Source organism: Microtus ochrogaster, chromosome 8 (genome assembly GCF_000317375.1).
Source record: "Microtus ochrogaster isolate Prairie Vole_2 chromosome 8, MicOch1.0, whole genome shotgun sequence".
Classification (NCBI taxonomy): domain Eukaryota; kingdom Metazoa; phylum Chordata; class Mammalia; order Rodentia; family Cricetidae; genus Microtus; species Microtus ochrogaster.
Window position 1 is genome coordinate 5010253 of NC_022015.1, and position 18140 is coordinate 5028392.

The 18140-nt window shown below is 35.9% G+C and overlaps 1 protein-coding gene across 4 annotated transcripts in view; it reads right to left on the bottom strand.

The window, feature by feature from the left end:
* The window catches only part of Btbd10 (BTB domain containing 10), a 54675-nt gene that overhangs the window by 29738 nt on the left and 6797 nt on the right, over positions 1-18140 (bottom strand). For 2 of the 4 annotated variants that reach the window (XM_013347702.2, XM_005351022.2), the window contains one exon: positions 10436-10593. The exons of 1 other annotated variant lie outside the window; for it this stretch is intronic. In XM_013347702.2, coding sequence (XP_013203156.1) covers positions 10436-10536 — 101 coding nt within the window. In that variant the 5' untranslated portion in view covers positions 10537-10593. Of the gene's footprint in view, positions 1-5734; positions 6096-10435; positions 10594-18140 lie in introns of those variants that run through there. One more of the 4 variants, XM_005351021.2, reaches the window with a different exon arrangement.

Below are 18140 nucleotides of genomic sequence, written 5' to 3' on the forward strand. Positions count from 1 at the left end.
CCCAGAGAACTTAGACAACAATGTGGACCCTAAGAGAGACTTACATAGATCTAATCTACATGGGAAGTAGAAAGTAGAAAAAGACAAGATCTCCTAAGTAAATTGGGAGCATGGCGACCTTGGGGGAGGGTTGAAGAGGGATGGGAGAGGCAAGGAGGGAAGCAGAGAAAAATGTAGAGCTCAATAAATATCAATAAAAAATTTAACTTGCATATACAAATATTTTTCTAAGTTTTATATATAACCACTCAAAATTGGAAACTACTGAATGTCCGTGAGCAGGTAGGCAAACTTTTGTGGTATATTCCTACAGATGATAAGACTCATTAAACATAAATATTTTTCACAAGTTATACAACTCATAGAAGGAGTAAATCTCAAAACAACTATGTCAACTCAAAGAGGCAGACACAATCAAACACATAAAATTCTAGGAAATACAGACAATGGGTAGAGTTAGAAGACAGCTTGGTGGATGCACGAACATAAAGGGCAGCAACTGAGAAAAGGGAACTCGGGAAACTTTTGGATGTAAAAATAGCATGCCGGGCGGTGGTGGCGCACGCTTTTAATCCCAGCACTCGGGAGGCAGAGGCAGGCGGATTTCTGTGAGTTCGAGACCAGCCTGGTCTACAGAGCTAGTTCCAGGACAGGCTCCAAAGCCATAGAAAAACCCTGTCTCGAAAAAAAAACAAAAACAAAAACAAATTACTCTCATGGTGGTTGAGGCTTTATGAGTGTATAAACTATCTAAATTTATCAAACTGTACACCAAAATCGGCTTTTTGGCCACACAACGTGCTTGAGACTACCATACCAGGAAACCAGTGTTGAGCCACGCTCATTATACGTAACAAATTTCAATTCAGTTTTTCTTTTCGTAATAGTCTTTTCCTCCCATAGCTTTCTCACTGGCTCACACTAAAGTTTTCCCCACCAGCCGACACAGACTCTTACACACAGCTGTATAGTTTATGGTCTCAGAAACCAGCAACAGATTAAAAAACAGCTACAAAAGCAACTGATCACTAACTATAGAGCTCACAGACCAACACTATCCAATAAAGCTATGACAAACACCCACATCGGATTCCTCAATCAAGAACTCTTCCACATCACAATGTTTTATCAATAAGGGACCATTAACTTCTACTACCTCTTGTTATGTAAATAAACCAACTTTATTTACAATAAAGTCAACCAAAATACCTACCTGCATTTAAAATTTTACAACTTTACCTTACAATGCTGCTTATTTCTTTATGCAACAGTAATGTATTACTTAATTACAAATGGCTCAGTTTTGTATAATAAAACCATAAATTCCTACAATAGAACTGTCACATAAAAGTCATGCACAATGTTTTAAAAATCTTAACTCTAACTGGGTGGTGGTGGTACACGCCTTTAATCCCAGCACTAGGGAGGCAGAGGCAGGCAGACCTCTGTGAGTTCGAGGCCAGCCTGGTCTACAAGAGCTAGTTCCAGGACAGTCTCCAAAGCTACAGAGAAACCCTGTGTCAAAAACACCCAAAAAATTTAAAAAAAAAAAAAAAGTCCAGCTCTAAACACTGCTTTGAGGATTACGACACTAACCATGGCGTTTCCTGAAGAGATAATATGCCAGGGTACAGCCACACTATGGGCTATCACTCTTAAATAAAAAGGTATAATAAACTACTAATAAGCCTAACTTTGTGAATGAATCTCAAGTATGTTGTATGAAGAAACAAAGAACCAAAAGTTTATCTGATTGTACTTAGTAAATGGCTTTAAAATGACAATTATGTAGAAACAACTCATGGCTTGACAAAGGTAGAGCTGGTAAATTTTTCAGTGATGATGTCACAGTTCTATCCTCAGTGGTGGTGGGGAAATCACATATTAAAGAATAGTAATGAACTCTTACAATTCAGAATTGTCTTGGTAAGTTTTCTACTGTCATGTCAAACACCATGAACAAGGCAGCTTACGACAGAAACCATTTAATTGGAGCTCAGGGTTTAAAAGGGTTAGAGTCTGTGACCATCATGGTGGGAGAACATGTCAGCCAGCTACATTCATGGTGCTGAAGCAGTAGTTAATAGCTTACAACTGATCCAGGCAGAAAGAAAGAGAGAGAAACTAAGGATGGCATGGGCTTTTGAAATCTCAAGGCCCACCCAGTGACACACCTCCAATGAAGCCACACTTCCTAGTCTTTCCCTAACAGTCCCATCAACTGTAGAACACACGTTTAAATATGAGCATATGGGGGCCATTCTCATTCACCACCACAAAAAAATAACAATTTTTAAAAGATTACAGCAGAAAGAAAATATCTGTAATACCCTGAAAAGAGAAAAAAAAATAAGTGAAAAGAAAATCAAACAAAGAAGTTTTCATGCAATATGCAGGCTCCTAAGAAAGAAGGGAGTAGAACTTCAGAAGCTACTGACATAGTAGCATTCATGTCAGAAAACTGTTAAGACGAAAAACAGTATCTGCAGTGTGACTGGTATTCATTTATAGACGGTAACCATATCTAGCAGAGAGATCTGGCACAAGTACACAACAGTAATTATACTCTGAGGAGTTATCTTACTTAATTTTAAATATGTCTGTCTTTGTTAGATTTCTAACTAAGAAATGTGATGTGATAAAAAAAAAAACAACAACAACATGATCAAAACATAAAGAGAAGAATTTATTTGGCCTATACATTCTGATCACAGTTCATCACTAAGGAAGTCAGGGCAGTAACTTAAGGTCAGAAAAATATTGGAAGACAGGAACCAAAACAGAAGCCAGGATGAAATGCTGCTTGCTGTCTGACTCCCTGTGGCTTGTTCAGTTTGCCTTCCCTATGCAACCCATGTTACAGTGAGCTGGGTCCTCCCACTTCAATCACTAATCAAAAGATGCCCTCACAGACTTGCCTACCAGCTATAACAGAGGCAATTCCTCAACAGAGGTTCCTTTTCCCAGACAGCAACAGCCTGTGTCACACTGACAAAAACAAACAAATACAAATGAATAAACTAACAAACTCATATCTTGGTATATCTTAATAATGTTTGTGAAGTCTAGCTGAAATTTCGGTATCTATCTAATAATCTAATACTTTATCTACTAGTTGTCTGAAACCAGAGTTAATTAAGTTCAAGGTCTGAGATATGATGCAAACAATTTCAGGAGTTCATGCTGCTAGCCTCAAGTAAGCCTGACTCAAACCAAACTTAATTTCTTTCCTGTTTTTTGTTTGTTTGTTTGTTTGTTTGTTTGTTTGAGACAGGGTTTCTCTACGTAGCCCTAACTGTCCTGGAAGCTTGGGTAGACCAGGCTGGTCTCAAATTCACCACCTGCCTCTGTCTCCTGAGAGCTGGAATTAAGGGCATGCAAAACCAAGCCTGGCTTAATTTCTTTATCAAACTAAAACTTTTCAAGTATCTGAAAATACTTCTTATTCTAAGAGTCCTTAATAACTGAGAAAGATGGGGAGAGAACGGGGCGGTAGCAGCCATCCTACACTGTTTTGTGTCATGTATTCAGCCACCCTCAGCCTCTTCTCATGCACAACACTAAAACCACACAGTGGTGTCTAACAGCCCTTACAAATATCCTTGATATCCTTGGAATTCCTTACATTTAGTCCCCTTACCTACCTTACATTCAAGGGTATTCTACAAAAAAAGAAAAAGGTTCAAACATATTCCAAGGGCACATGGCATGCTAACTACAACTGCATTTCATTCTCATCTGGCCTTCTTTTAGTTAGTTAGTCCTATATTATCCTTCTCGTTTCTGTTCCAAAATGTTGTGGCTGCTTCAAAACCAGACACAGAATCTTTCAGCAGTCCTTATGCTCTTATAAATCTTCAAAGACCACAAGAATTACTAATAAGTGGAAGACGTTGATTGACTGCAGCTTCCTCCTTGGGTCATCTGCACCAATCTCCGGCTTCTGTGTCACTAACAAGCTTGTTCTCGTGTTTGTTACTGGTGTTTCTAGCGTTCTTTCTCTCTGAGAGCTTCTAAACCTTCACTGTCACACACTAGTACTGCACTGCCCTGAACCTACCTTCTTTCACGAAATGTCACACAACAGACCTTTCTGGACAGTGCTCCCATTTTCTAATGTCTCATCTCATTTGAACCCCATTCTTCCTGATTTTTATATGGACTTTAAAAAAATACAACTATCTGTTTCATTTAAAACACTGTGCATATCTTTAGTGAGCTCAAGGTGAAATCATATCAAGGATCTTTTTATTGTTAGAAAAAATAAAATAAAATAAAAATTACATTTTTACTTAACTCCTTAAAACAAGTCCTCCTTTTTGAAAAATATAGAATGAAAACCATGTTAATAATATCTCTGGTCAAATTTCAGAAGAACTACAATTAAATGGCACTGTGTGCTATAGATGACCATGACAGAATGTTCATAATTTTGAGAATATATCTTATATAACAGAACATTTAATAGTATCTAGAAGTCATTTAAAATATACATGTATGATACATATTCATATTTGGTTAAAGATGCAATGTCTAATGTTATTTTCTTTTACTAGAAAAGTAACATTTTTTCTATATGCTTTTCAGTGCTTATCAAATTGATGTAATCAATATGTATCACTTTCATAATAGGACAAGAATTATTACCAGAAAAGAATAAGCAGAACCAGAGAAAAATATTCCACAAAGTGTAAGGTAAGAAGATTCAGCTTGAAGTTCTTCTTTTATAATTTTATTATGGTAACAAGCTTATAAAAATCATTTCTAGGCCTACGACCACCAATATAAAATTCATTATATATGCATATATATCACATATAATCAATAAAAATATATAATATATAGTAATAAATACAATATATTATATATAACATATACAATATAGACAGATATAACTGAATGATAATATTTTTTGAGACTAGGCAGGGGAATAATAATGGATACTGAAATAAGGCAAAGATGTTATAATTACTTACATTAGAATAAAGTAATTTTAATATACTGAATATACCAAAAATCCCTACAAAATAACTGGTAATAAAGACAGAGAAAATTTTATTAACATGTTAAATTGTGCTAAAATTTCCTAATCAAGTAAGCATTGTCACCTGTAAAGATTTAAAATATCACATCAAGAGCAATTATCCTGGTTTACAAATTTTTTCTATCAGGTTTAACATTAAACTACAGTAACACAAAGATCGTGCCTGGCAATTCTTTCTCAGTAGCAGCATTTAGATCTTCTGCTTGTATCCTGTAGACTAGACAGTCGTCCAGCCACAGGGCTTCCCCATTCAAACAAATTCAGTCTTGTAAAAAAATTACTACATATAAACAGTTCCATTCATCTCTAATTCATTTCAAAGAAAAAAATTTCCTTAACTCCACTTTTAGGTAATTATTTAATTTTTTATCTTGAATTTTATTTCCAATGTATCAAAATGCTTCAAAATTTGTTTCCTTAGTTAAGTTTTGCATTCATAAAATATAAATACTAAATATAATGCATTCTCAGGTTACATGAAATAACAAAGCACCAAACCTATGAAAACAATAACATACTCCATTTATTTTAAATGTGCCATTAAACTCAAATTCAAAGCATGGTCTTTTACATTCAGAAATGTAAATGCCTATTATGAAACAAAGGCTAACATTGCTCTCTCTACCTCTCTTATACTCATTCTTGTATATAGTTAAATCCAGAGATAGTATGTAAAAAACGAATACACACCTTCCTTTAGTATATGCCAGGGTAGACACACAAAAACAAGAGAAAAAATTTAAAATCAGAGTGTAAAGGGACTCTGCTTTTTCAAACAATGCAGCATTGAAAGCCAGGTCAGCATCCTTGGGCATTACTAGGAAACTTTAGTTCATCTGGTATTTCCATCATCCTCAAGATTCTTCTGAACAATCAGAAAATCTTCCAGTCTCCTCCTACCTCACCTGTCCACAGACCTCCTTTAGCTTTCTCCTCTCTACTGTGTAATCCTGCTGTTGCAGCTATTTAAGCTTTAAATGTTCAGAGAATCAACCCCCTCTAAATATTAATTCAGCTCATTTTCTCACAGACACTGACTCAGCCGTGGGTTGTGCAGCACTGACGTTTCTAACCAAACAGCATCGTGTGAGCAGTGATCATCCCACTTCTCCATTTCTGAACAGTGATTGGCTATTGTAATTGATAGGCAGGTGGAAGAAAACGCAGGAGCGGAGGGCTTAGAGATATGTAGATCTATTGCCAAATGCCATCTGTAAAGCTAATTCTAGCTCTGATGGTTTGCCAGGTTTTAGAACTAGGATGCAGATAACTCCATCCTTCCAGTACCAGTGTATCCGTTGTAGACAGCGAGCTCTTTAAAGCCACAAGGAAAATACCTGCAGCCTAAGAATCCACCCACAACTATTCTGTTAAGAACCAAACTTTCCTATTCTAACTATTCCAAAGGGGAACGGAAAAGCAAGCATGTTTTACATGTAGTCTCCAAAAAAAAGCAAGCATGTGTGCTTCTGTGTGGAAATGAAACCTTACAAAGCCTGATATTGGATATATGCATTTATCTTTAGAAACCTGAGCAGACTGCAGAGAGCAGTTTTTACATAGTCATATTTTCTATCAAATTCAAGAGCCTTTAGTGTGTTTTTTTAGTCAGACATTTTAACATTTTACAAAAGAGGTGTTAGTTTTCTTTTTAAAAAATCGTAAAAAAAAAAAAAGCCCTCTAATTTGTAATTTAAAAAAAAAGTTATCACATTTCAGGCCAAGTATGCTTCAACTGAAATCACTGTTACCAACTTCAGCAAGCTAGAAAGTTCCTCTACATACACATTACCTATACTAGCTACATATATCATATATGTATGTAACACAGAAGCAAAGCTCACTGGTTTTAACCTAATTTATTTGTATACAAATTCTAGGTTCATCACAGAAAACCTGCATTCAAAAAACAGAGTGAATTAGAATTATTTATATATTTACATATGCATGCAATAAAAACTGGTGAAAATAAGGGGTCATGGACTTGAAGGAAATTGGGGAGAGATTTGTGGGAGGGTTTGAAGGCAGGAAAGGAAAAGGAGAAATGTTTTAAATGATAATCTGATAATCTCAAAAATAAAAAAATTGTATTTCCTAGAAATCATGACTTCTATACCAAGCCCTTAATTATCAACAAAAGTCAGTACACATAGAAGGTAACTACTACTACTTTTATAAATCCACACTTATTTGATCATTGAGAGTAAAGAAGGTGGGGGGGCATTAAAGTAAAAATACTAAAAACATAGGTTATTTTAAAATACACATAAATAGCACATTTAAAAAATAACTTTTACATTATCTACTAAAATTAAATGAAGAAAATTATTTACTATTTACAAAATCCATTTTAGTATTTATAAATTGCCAGTCTTGCTTAAGGCAACAGACCTAAATTAAAAACTGTATTTCCTTATCCTCAGTCTCCCTGATCTAGAGATAGTGATATCATTTATAAGCAGATACCTATTAGAAATTCCCCCAAATATTCTCATTCCCCTTTGTCTAGAAGGTAAAGAAAATGGTTAATGCTACACATTCATCTTGTGAACCTGAGGGGAAAGTCAAAAAATTAGAGGACTTTGACCCTGATATTCTTAAGCAACTATGATGCATGAGGTACCTCTTTCCTCTGGATTTAAGTACCAAAACTACCACCACCACTAACTACTACCACCACCAACAAAACCTCTTTAAAAAGAGGGGGGGGGGATTTACTCAAATGTCAAAATTCTTGAGAATGAAAAGGGGGTAGGGAGTGGTGGTGAACAGGAGGAAACACAGAGTCTGAACGTATCAGACATGAATTAGTAACCAGTCTGGGGGATAGTAAATGAGTTCATTATACCTCTTCTATCTGTAACAATATAGTATTTAAAATTTTAAAAAGAATGAGAATAACGTCTATAAATTAGAGCTTTGTGATTACATGCTTGGGCAAGACTATTAACCTCATTTTTTTCAACTACCTAATGGAAACAGTGATGCTATCCAAAGCTGTGCCCTCAGATCCGGGTAAGGTAATCTCTCCTGAAGGTCCTGACAGATATACCCATCCTTACTCTAATGCTGTAAGCGCCTCAGGACTAGCTCATCTTATTTTCCTCTAACTCAAGCTGACAATGACCCTTTCTCTGAACTTCATTTTACAAGTCAGTGCGATGATTTATGTGTCCTACAATTTTCTAATTAGCCTATATATGGATCCAAGTACTCCACAGCAGTGCCCACAAGCACCCTGGCACCCTTTGAGTGCCCTTCTGAATTGAGGGCAGGTTTTTCTCTTTTGTTGGTGTTAAACAGCCCTTTTTTTTCTCTTACAGTGTTTTAAGTGAAATTCCTAAAATACAGGATAAGCAATTTCTAAAAGTAAGCTGTTTTTATTTGGGCTTAATATAAATCAGTCTTAATATAAATCCACTCAAAAGGTTTCCCATAATATTAAAAAAAATTATTTATGTGTATGCATGTGTGTCTGCCTAAATTTATGTTATGCACATGCAAGTGCCCTAGAGGCCTCATGGCACAGGGATCCCCTGGAACTAGAACTGAAGGCAGTTCTAAGCTGCCAAATGTAGGTGCTGAGATTGAACTTTGGTCTTCTCTCTAGTCCCCATTAACATTTTGCTGACTTGTGCTGACTTGAGACAGGGTTTTAAGTAGCCCGGGTGACCTTGAACTTCTGATCCTCCCAACTTCACCTACCAAATGCTAGAGCTTAAGCGTGCACTACCACACCTAGCTTAAAAGAAACTTAAACCAATTTCTTCTTCTTCCACTTTCTCCCCCTGCCCCTCAAAATGAGTCTTAGTTTGTAGCCTTGAATGCTCTCAAGTTGAAGTCTTGAGTTCTGCCTGCTTCTGCCTCCTAGGTGCTGCCAATACACTGTCCTGTCTTATTATTTTTTATTTCACTTGAATATCTTACATTCAAACAACCCTATATACTCTTACTGCTTACCCCAAAAACAGCATCAAAAAGTTGCTAACAAAATTCTTTGTAGCAAAGTACTTCGTTAGCATGTACAAAGCTCTATGCTCAATCCCCACAAAAAGTTTAAAACACAGCCATTCAGGATATAATAGAGAGGTTACTGAAATGAAAACATCACTACTACAAAATTTTACCTCTGAATGCATGAACCTTTCTAAAAACAAACAATGACATTTGTACCCTTCTCACATCTTCATTAAATAATGCACTATTGCACACCAGCAGAAACATATCAAGAATTAAAAAGCATAACACAAAATTCACTTGAAATAGACACATGCACTATGATACATACAACTACAGTCCCATACAATGATAAAACTCATATCATTAAAGCCTCCAAAATAAGGACAAGATAATTATCTAGGAAATAAATGAGAGTCTTACTTGAAGGACATATACACAAAGAATAAAACAAACCAAAAAATATTTACACTGTGTAGCATGTACTTGGAAATTAATGAAATCAACTTAAGACAACACATGAAAGTATACAATACATGTAAGTATCTTGTCAGGTAAGAAGTCAGAAAGTACCTAATCACTCATATTTTCTAAATACATAGTTTAAGGTATTCAAAACAGTTTTTAATATTACAAAAAGGAATTCAAAGTTTTGGTATTATTATTTCGAGAAAATTTATATTTTTTGTCAATAATCAGAAGAAATTTTTTATTTGAGTAAGCTAATTTATTCCAGTAATATCCTCTACATAATATTCAGAAAACAAATTCTCTATGAAAACATCCTTACATACCCGTGCAATGTGGTATTTATGAACTGTCAGTTTATGTCTTATCTTATCAGATTACAAAGTATTCTAAATGAAGCTCTCATTTTATCACATAGTGTAAAATCAAAGTTAAAAAATAACAAACATAAGCATGAACTTTTGAGATCAATTTCATTTCATGAATCAAACTCAAAATGAACCAGCAGAGTCTGTCTGGAAAGATGAATGTTCCCATTCCATCAGTGTGCCCATAGAATACATTTGCACACTTAAAGATGTCCTTAGTACTGACACAAACATATAAACTGTCGATTGAAATCTGCACACATAATATATTTAAAGAAGAATTAACCTTCTGTTAGTATCAAGTACATCAGAACTAACCTAACATGCCAGAATTTCAAACTGATCAAATTATAATACCTAATTATGTAGTCAACTAAGATATTAACATAATCTAGAGGCAAAAGTAGTCAAAGAAACACAAATACTAAAAAAATTAAAAGAAACGTTTCTCTAAAAGCTTTTTCAGGAGAAACAAGCATGCACAGTGCTTTATAAACAAGGCCACATCCTGACATGGTTTGCCACAATCAATGAAGCAATGGTTTTAATAATCAGATTGAATAGCGCTTTGATATGGAAATGTATATATTCTACCTACCTTGAATGTTTATAAAGTTTACGAGGTCTACTATGCAATTTCCGATCCCAGTTCTCTGGATCGCTGGAGTTACTGTCATAGGGATGAGGCCGTCCTGCCATCCCACTCCAAGTCTCCTCACACTACTGCTCTGAAAGCACACATGTAGCACCCATAACCTACATAAAAGAGTAGTGTTGACCTTTAAGTCTATGCCATGCAGAATAAAACAGCCACAGACTCTCATATACTTGAGATTATTATGATATACTTGTAAAGTGCTAAGGAGATCATCAAATGTTAACCATAAAATGTCACAGATCAGATCAAAATAAACCCTGGAAGTCTTTTAAAGGTACTTTCCACTTGATACATCTGCTCAATTTGCTACCCTTGTGTGTCAATTTAATATAGTACTTACATAAGTACACTTAAACAATTATCAAAGTATTTCATGTTTCCAAACACCAATCAATCAGTACCCCTAAAGCAAAAACAATCCATAGAATGATTATTTTACATAAATTTTCACTTGGAACATTTCTTAACTGCCAAAATTAAGATGCTTTAAAAGGCATCTTTTTGCTTTTTCTCTACCAGGGATTAAATTTAGGACCTCATGGAGGCTATTCTAGTGCTCTACCTCTAAACTACATTTCCCAGTGGCACAAGGCATTTTAAGGCCAAATAACACTGTTATTTTTTCCTTAACCAAATTGATGCTAAATAGAAAGTTAATTTTTGCTGGCAAATGTTTGTATAAAGTTAACCTAATGTTTCCCTACAGTGCAATTACTACAAAGTGCTTTATCAATGAATCCTATCAATATTTTCTCCATATATACAAGGTTTAGAGCTACTAAATCTATCAAAGTTACAAAGAAACTTTACATAATAGCTTACATAATAGCTTAACTAAGTATTTTAAAAGTATATTAAATATATAACCTTCCCAATCATCAAGATGACTGGCCTTATAATCCCATATATAGAACAGAAAATAACCTCAGAATTTTGGTAATTTTGCAGTTTACAATGTTGATCAGCAGTCAGATTTTAAAAAACAGTAATAATGCCGGGCGGTGGTGGCGCACACCTTTAATCCCAGCACTCGAGAGGCAGAGGCAGGCAGATCTCTGTGAGTTCGAGACCAGCCTGGTCTACAACAGCTAGTTCCAGGACAGGCTCCAAAGCTACAGAGAAAAAAAACAACAACAAAAAAAAAAAAACGGTAATAATTTAGTATATAAAATAGTCCTGATCTTGAAAATCACACATTCATTTGACAACAGATCAGATTTTACTTACAGGGATTGTGAACATACACCACTACCACCACCATCAAACTAATTAATTGATAAACAAATGTATACAACTTTGCTCAAATTGTCTAGCAAAATTATGTAAATCTGACTAGAACCAGGTTCTCTGACACTGGCTCCAGCATTCTTTCAACTAAATTTCTAACTGAATTTGATGGAGTGAAATGAGGAGCTGTTCACAAAATTCAAAGACAGGGCCAGTAAGATGGCTCCTGGGTAAAAGCACTTGTGCAAAGCAAAGTCTTACAGTCTAGTGGGAGAACCGACTCCTGAAGACTGTCCTCTGACTTCCACGTGCATGGGGTAGCATGGGAGTACACACACACAGACACACACACACACACAAACACACACACACACTCTACTGTGGGACAATGGTCTTGTACTCTGTAAAGATTTGTCACTTGTATTGGTTTAATAAAACGCTGACCAACCTTATTATCTCAGTAAGCTTCTTGGCATATTTGCTTCAATGAAATTAAAAAAAAAAAAACGTTAAAGGCTTTCCAGTTCCCCTATCTAAATTGCTTAGCTTAAAAAGTTCCTTCAAAAATTGGCATTTGAGTCCCAAACATCCATCCACACCACAGTGGGCAATCTGAAACATGCTACTGTTGGATCTTCAAAAGCAATTACTGAAGTACTGCACAGTGTTTTGAGAGAATACAGAAACAACAGAAATAGTCCATGTTCTAAATAACTTAGAAATAGTCTATTGCAGAGGCTGGGCCTGTTCATTAGGTCTGCAACTGTTTTGAAAAGTTTGGATGATGTGGCCCTTGGAGGAGGTGTGTCATCGAGGGCAGGCTTCAAGGTTTCAGAAAGACTTGTGTCATTTCTAAAGATAGCTCTTTTAGTCAAGATATAGCTCTGAGCTACTCCTGACACTATGAGGCCTTTGTCTCACCATCATGGACTCTAACCATCTGATAGAGTAAGCCCAATTAAATGCATCCCTGTATAAGTTGCCTTGGTCATTGTGTTTTATCACAGCAATAGAAAGTAAGATGATGTAAAAATCATAAAGAGTTGAAAAGGTTCTAAAAAACATTTATAGTTTCCTTTTGATTACCCCATTTTAAATATCCTTAAGGAGTGTAATATAAATTCATAAATTAACTGACAAGGGACTGAACAGTCATTTTTAGAAAGATCAAAAACTGTAGGATTTTGAGGGACTTGAATACTACATGACACACACACAAAAATTTAAAACAAATGAAAATCTTAGGAACAAAAAGAAATTTTGTCTAAATGTAGCCAAGTAAACTTCTCTATAGAAAACAACAACTTAAACTTGAATAGATTATTTTTAAAGGCTGTTTAAAACGGGCTGGAGAAATGGCTCAGTGGTTAAGAGCACTGGTTAGATTTCCAGCACCATTATGCCACCAATGGATCACAAGCATCTCTAACTCCAGTTCCAGAGGATCAATGTCCTTTTCTGACCTCTGTGACACTAGGCACTCAAGTGGTATATAGACATATATACAGGCGAAATATCATATACATAAATTTTTTTAAATTAAAGCCTATTTAAAACACTAGAAAATCTCAAAACCAAATCACAGTGAAAGAAAAGGAATAGACCCTGAGTTCATTTCCAAGTTTTTGCTCAGTGTCTTCTATCTTACTGTAAATAAGGTGAAGAGAACCAGGAAGCCATGCAGCTCAACATGGAAAAAGAAACCAACACTGCCAAGTACAAATAGAGCTTAAAACAGATATACCAAAAGTGGAGGTAAAGACCCAATATTTGAGCAAAAATTTTGCTCAGATCATTGACTGATTGCCAAATTATACATGCAAGGGACAGAAGCCCTGGAGAACCCCGATAACCTGTTGATAAAATACAGACTACAGAAGAATCTTCACTAGGTAGAATCTACCATCAAAACTTGCATGACAGAAGATCTAGGATTTGTTGTTTCTTAACTCAGTGTATTCCTTAATCATACACAACACACACAGCAGAAAACTGAAACCTTTATGGTTAGGATGTCAAAAGAATAAAGACCACTATCAAATAGGCTGGAACCAAAGGGGGTATATCCCCCTCTAACTCCACAAAAAAGGACACTGAAAGGGTGAATTTAAAAATCTGACTATAATCTCTGCCCAAGTTCTTTGCAATAGGTGCAGGAAGAAGTTCCTTCCACAAACTTGCTCCCACCCCTGACCCCAGATATGAAGCCAATGAGTAAAAACTTGAAAAGGGAAGATCTGGTCAGAGCTGCTATACAGGGGAAATCAGTCTGCCTGAGTTCAGGCAAAATAGCCCTCAATGAGCAAACAACATCTCTCATGATAACACTGAACAGTCAAGTGTCAACTAAAAACTGTGGCATGTGAAGAAACAAGACAGGAAAAGGGATCTGATAAAAACTGACTCCATGTGGACCCAGATGTTGGGTTAGCAAACTTCAAAGCACTCTTTATAAATATATCCAAACAAAGGCCCATAGATCCAATGATCTGAAAGAAGAGAACAGTCTTGATGAGTAACAAAAAGGAATCTCAGTAGAGACATGACAAACATCAAACAAACAAACAAAAAATACCAAACAAACAGAAATTGGGCTTGAGCTAAAAGACCACTAAGATGAGAAATAAGCCACAGCAGCAGATGGTGACGAGAAATGAGCAGAGCTGCAAAGAGCTGGAGCACATCTAACAACACACACAGCGCATGAAGTACTGGAGCCACTACTGACACACAACATCATGAATTATTATTAAAAAGTTTAGAGAAGTCAGGGAAGTCGGATTTAATAAAAAGTCTAGAAATATCAAGTAGAAAAATAAGAGGGAAACTCATTTTTCTTTGGATCCCTTCTTATGTTATTTGAATTTTCTAAATATGGTTTTTATCATGATAAATTAACAAAATAGTTAAACAAAGTATTTGGAAGTGGTTTTGTCATAGAAATTTCCTTTAATATAATTTTTCTTCTTTAATAATTGCTTAAGTATAGTTTTGTTGATTATGTACACATGATTACTACATATAGACTAGTAAACTATTTCTACCATGTGTCCCTCATTATACAAGATCCTTTAGGACAAGAACAAAGTATAATTCATGTTCATGTCCCCACAGTCTAGTACAGCTTAGTGTAACCTGAATAGAAGCATTTACAAAATGTTCTAATTAACTAATTAAGATGAAAGACACTGGCAGGCATGTAATATGACCCACTAAAGCAGAGGAAATGCAAAGCCTAAATATTTTATAAGAAGCCTTTATAGTGGCTTGTCTTAAAAGAGAATTATCATACAACTGTACCTACAGTTCAGTCATGGAAAAGAGCACTAATAAGAAAAACTATAATCCAATTTCTAATTACAATACCTGCTCAATAAATATCAAGAAAATAGAAGTAGAGCTTTGAATGTAGCTCATACTTGTCTGGGTTCTATCTTCAGAGCACACACGCAAGTGCGCGCACACATGCACACACACACACACTTGGACAGGGAAGGATGGAAGAAAAGAGAGCTGTAGGGAGGAAAGTAAATATAAAGCCCCTGAAAATATTACTAAAGATATAAAGTGAGCCCTAGGTTTCCCTGATATCACTCAAGCACTTTACCAACTAGGTTATTTCCCCACACCCAAAGTATTATTTCATAGATTTTGTATTAAAATTACTTTGTTCACTTATCTCTCACTCTCTGCCTCTTTTCCTCCTGTGTCCCCTCTTCATTCATCCTCTGTTCTTCCCTCCCCTCTTTCCTCTCCTTTTATTTTGCTTTTTTCTTGGCAGGCACCCTCTCCTGGCCTCCACTGGTACCAGGCACACATTCAGTGCACTTACAAACATGCAGGCAAAACACTCATGCAAAAAATAATTTTAAAAAAATAAAAATGTTTTTTGAAAAATTAATAAAAGGGGGAAATGATAGTGTCTCTTTTCTTTTTTTTTGAGACAGTGTCTCATGGAATAGCCCTGGCTGTCCTGTAACTCATTACCATCTAAGAATAGGCTGGGATTAAACTCACAAAGATCCTCCTGCCTCTCCATCCCAAGTGATGAGATTCAAGGTATGTACCACCACATCTGGCTCAAAAAGTGTCTATTTCAACTGAAGAAATTTATTTGGTTTCTCTAGACAAAGTATCACTATATAATCTAGGCTAGCTTTAAACTTACTATGTAGCTCAAGCTAGCCTCTCTCAGTGATTTGCTTGCCTCAGTCTCTTGGTACTCAGAGTTCAGACTTCTGCCACCATACCTAGATAAAGTGGACTTTTTAACTTAGTCTTAAAAATAACTTAAATAGCCACATGTGCCTGTGTTATATAGCCATTTCCTTGGAGTTTGACACGACCATCATATTCAGGAAGCTGAGCATGTGATGTTACCCAGAAAGAAAGCTATTATATTTGCCAGCACAGAAGCAAAATATTACAATTTATTTTTCCACTCTTAATTTTAAACAATATAAAATTTGTCCTGGAACAAAACACTTGGTAACAGAAAAACACTCTCTAGATATCTTTATAACTTAGGATTCTGAGCAATGTTCCATTTGAAGAAAAAAAAATTAAATTCAAGCCGGGCTGTGGTGGCGCACGCCTTTAATCCCAACACTCGGGAGGCAGAGGCAGGCGGATCTCTGTGAGTTCGAGGCCAGCCTGGTCTACAAGAGCTAGTTCCAGAACAGGAACCAAAAACTACGGAGCAACCCTGTCTCAAGAAATCCAAAAAAGGAAAAAAAAAATTATATTCAAAGACCTTTAAATTAAGACTGATTTCAGTAACTTGCTTTAGCATCTATTATATTGCCAATCAAAGCTGGGATCTGTATCTCTACAGCCAAATTTGGAGGTATTTTCCCCACTATACTATATCATCTCTCAGATTTAATATACAACACATCAGAAGTCAAACCCAGAAAATAAAAAGTGGTGACATTTCAAAACGCTAAGAGATAAAAAGATGACAGATAAGATTCTAAAACAGAACAAATTACTTTCTTTCCTAATATTATTTTATTTCTCCCAAATTCCAGAAAGCAAAACGTTCAAAGTGGAACATAAAAACAAAGTCAAGGAGAAATAATAGATGAATACTGACTTTCAGAATAAACACCCAAACCACTAAGCTTCATATTTAAATTAACAAGCAAACAAAGAAAAACCTCTGAGCCTTGGGAGCTAGAGAGATGGTTCACTGTTTAAAAGCACTTACTATACAATCATGAGGACCAGAGTTTAGATAGATCCCAGCACCCACATAAACCAAGCATCCAACAAACAACAGTAACTCCAGCTCAGAAAAATGAGGTTCTTTTCCGGCCTCCATGTGAACACAGACATGTGTGCGTACTCTCAGAGACACAAACATACAGACACACATAAATAAAATAAAGCTTTAAAAAAATCCAACAACAATCTTTTAAAACAAAGAAACAAGAATGCACAGTCAGGGCTGGAGAGACGGCTCATCAGTTAAGAGCACTGGCTGCTTTTCCAGAGGATCCAGGTTCAATTTCCAGCACCTACTTGGCAGCTCACAATTTTCTGTTACTCCAGTTCCAGGGGATCTGATACCCTCACACAAACATACATGCAGGCAAAACACCAATGCACTTAAAAATGCAAATAAATAAGTGTGCAGTTAGTTGCTATATGCTAATGTTTTTGGCAAAAACTCCTTGAAGGCATCGGTGCCTGGAACCAAGGCTACAGACTAGTTCCCAATAAGCATCAGATTAGATGAAAAAAATGTTCTAAGAATTAGTCTTAAACACGCAGTTTTCACTGGAAGGTGGTGGCACCCGCCTTTAATCTCAGCACTCTGAGGCAGAGGCAGGCAGATTTCTAAAGTTCAAGGCCAGTCTGGTCTACAGAACAAGTTCCATGAAAGCCAGGGCTACACAAAGAAACCCTGCCTCAAAAAACCAAACCCAATACAAATATTAATTCTAATGTCTCTTTCCTGCTGCATGATAAACATTTTCACATACCTCGTAAAATAGTACGTGGAACCCACCAGAGTGGGCAGTGGAATAAAACACTCAGCAAACTGTCAATCTATTTTGTAGGCTCAGACTTCCTAATTCTAGGTATTATTTACTATCCTAATCGGCTAAGAGGTCTTGATCCGTGCGTGCTTCAGTTTTCCCTTCCCATTTTTAGAGCATTAATTATTTTAAAATACTTTTAAATATTATGGTTTGACAGTTCTGCTAGTCTCTAATAAACTAAATATAAATATTTTCTTCTGAAGGTGAAACTAGTAATTTGGGAGAACTTAATAAAAAGAAATGAAGAATGTCCTACAGTTAATTTAACTAGAAGTTACAGGTTTCTATAAGCAGCTGTCCCATGGCTTAGGGATGCAGCTCAGGAATAGAGCCTTCTAGGATGTCAAAGCACAAGGTCCTGGGTCTGAGAA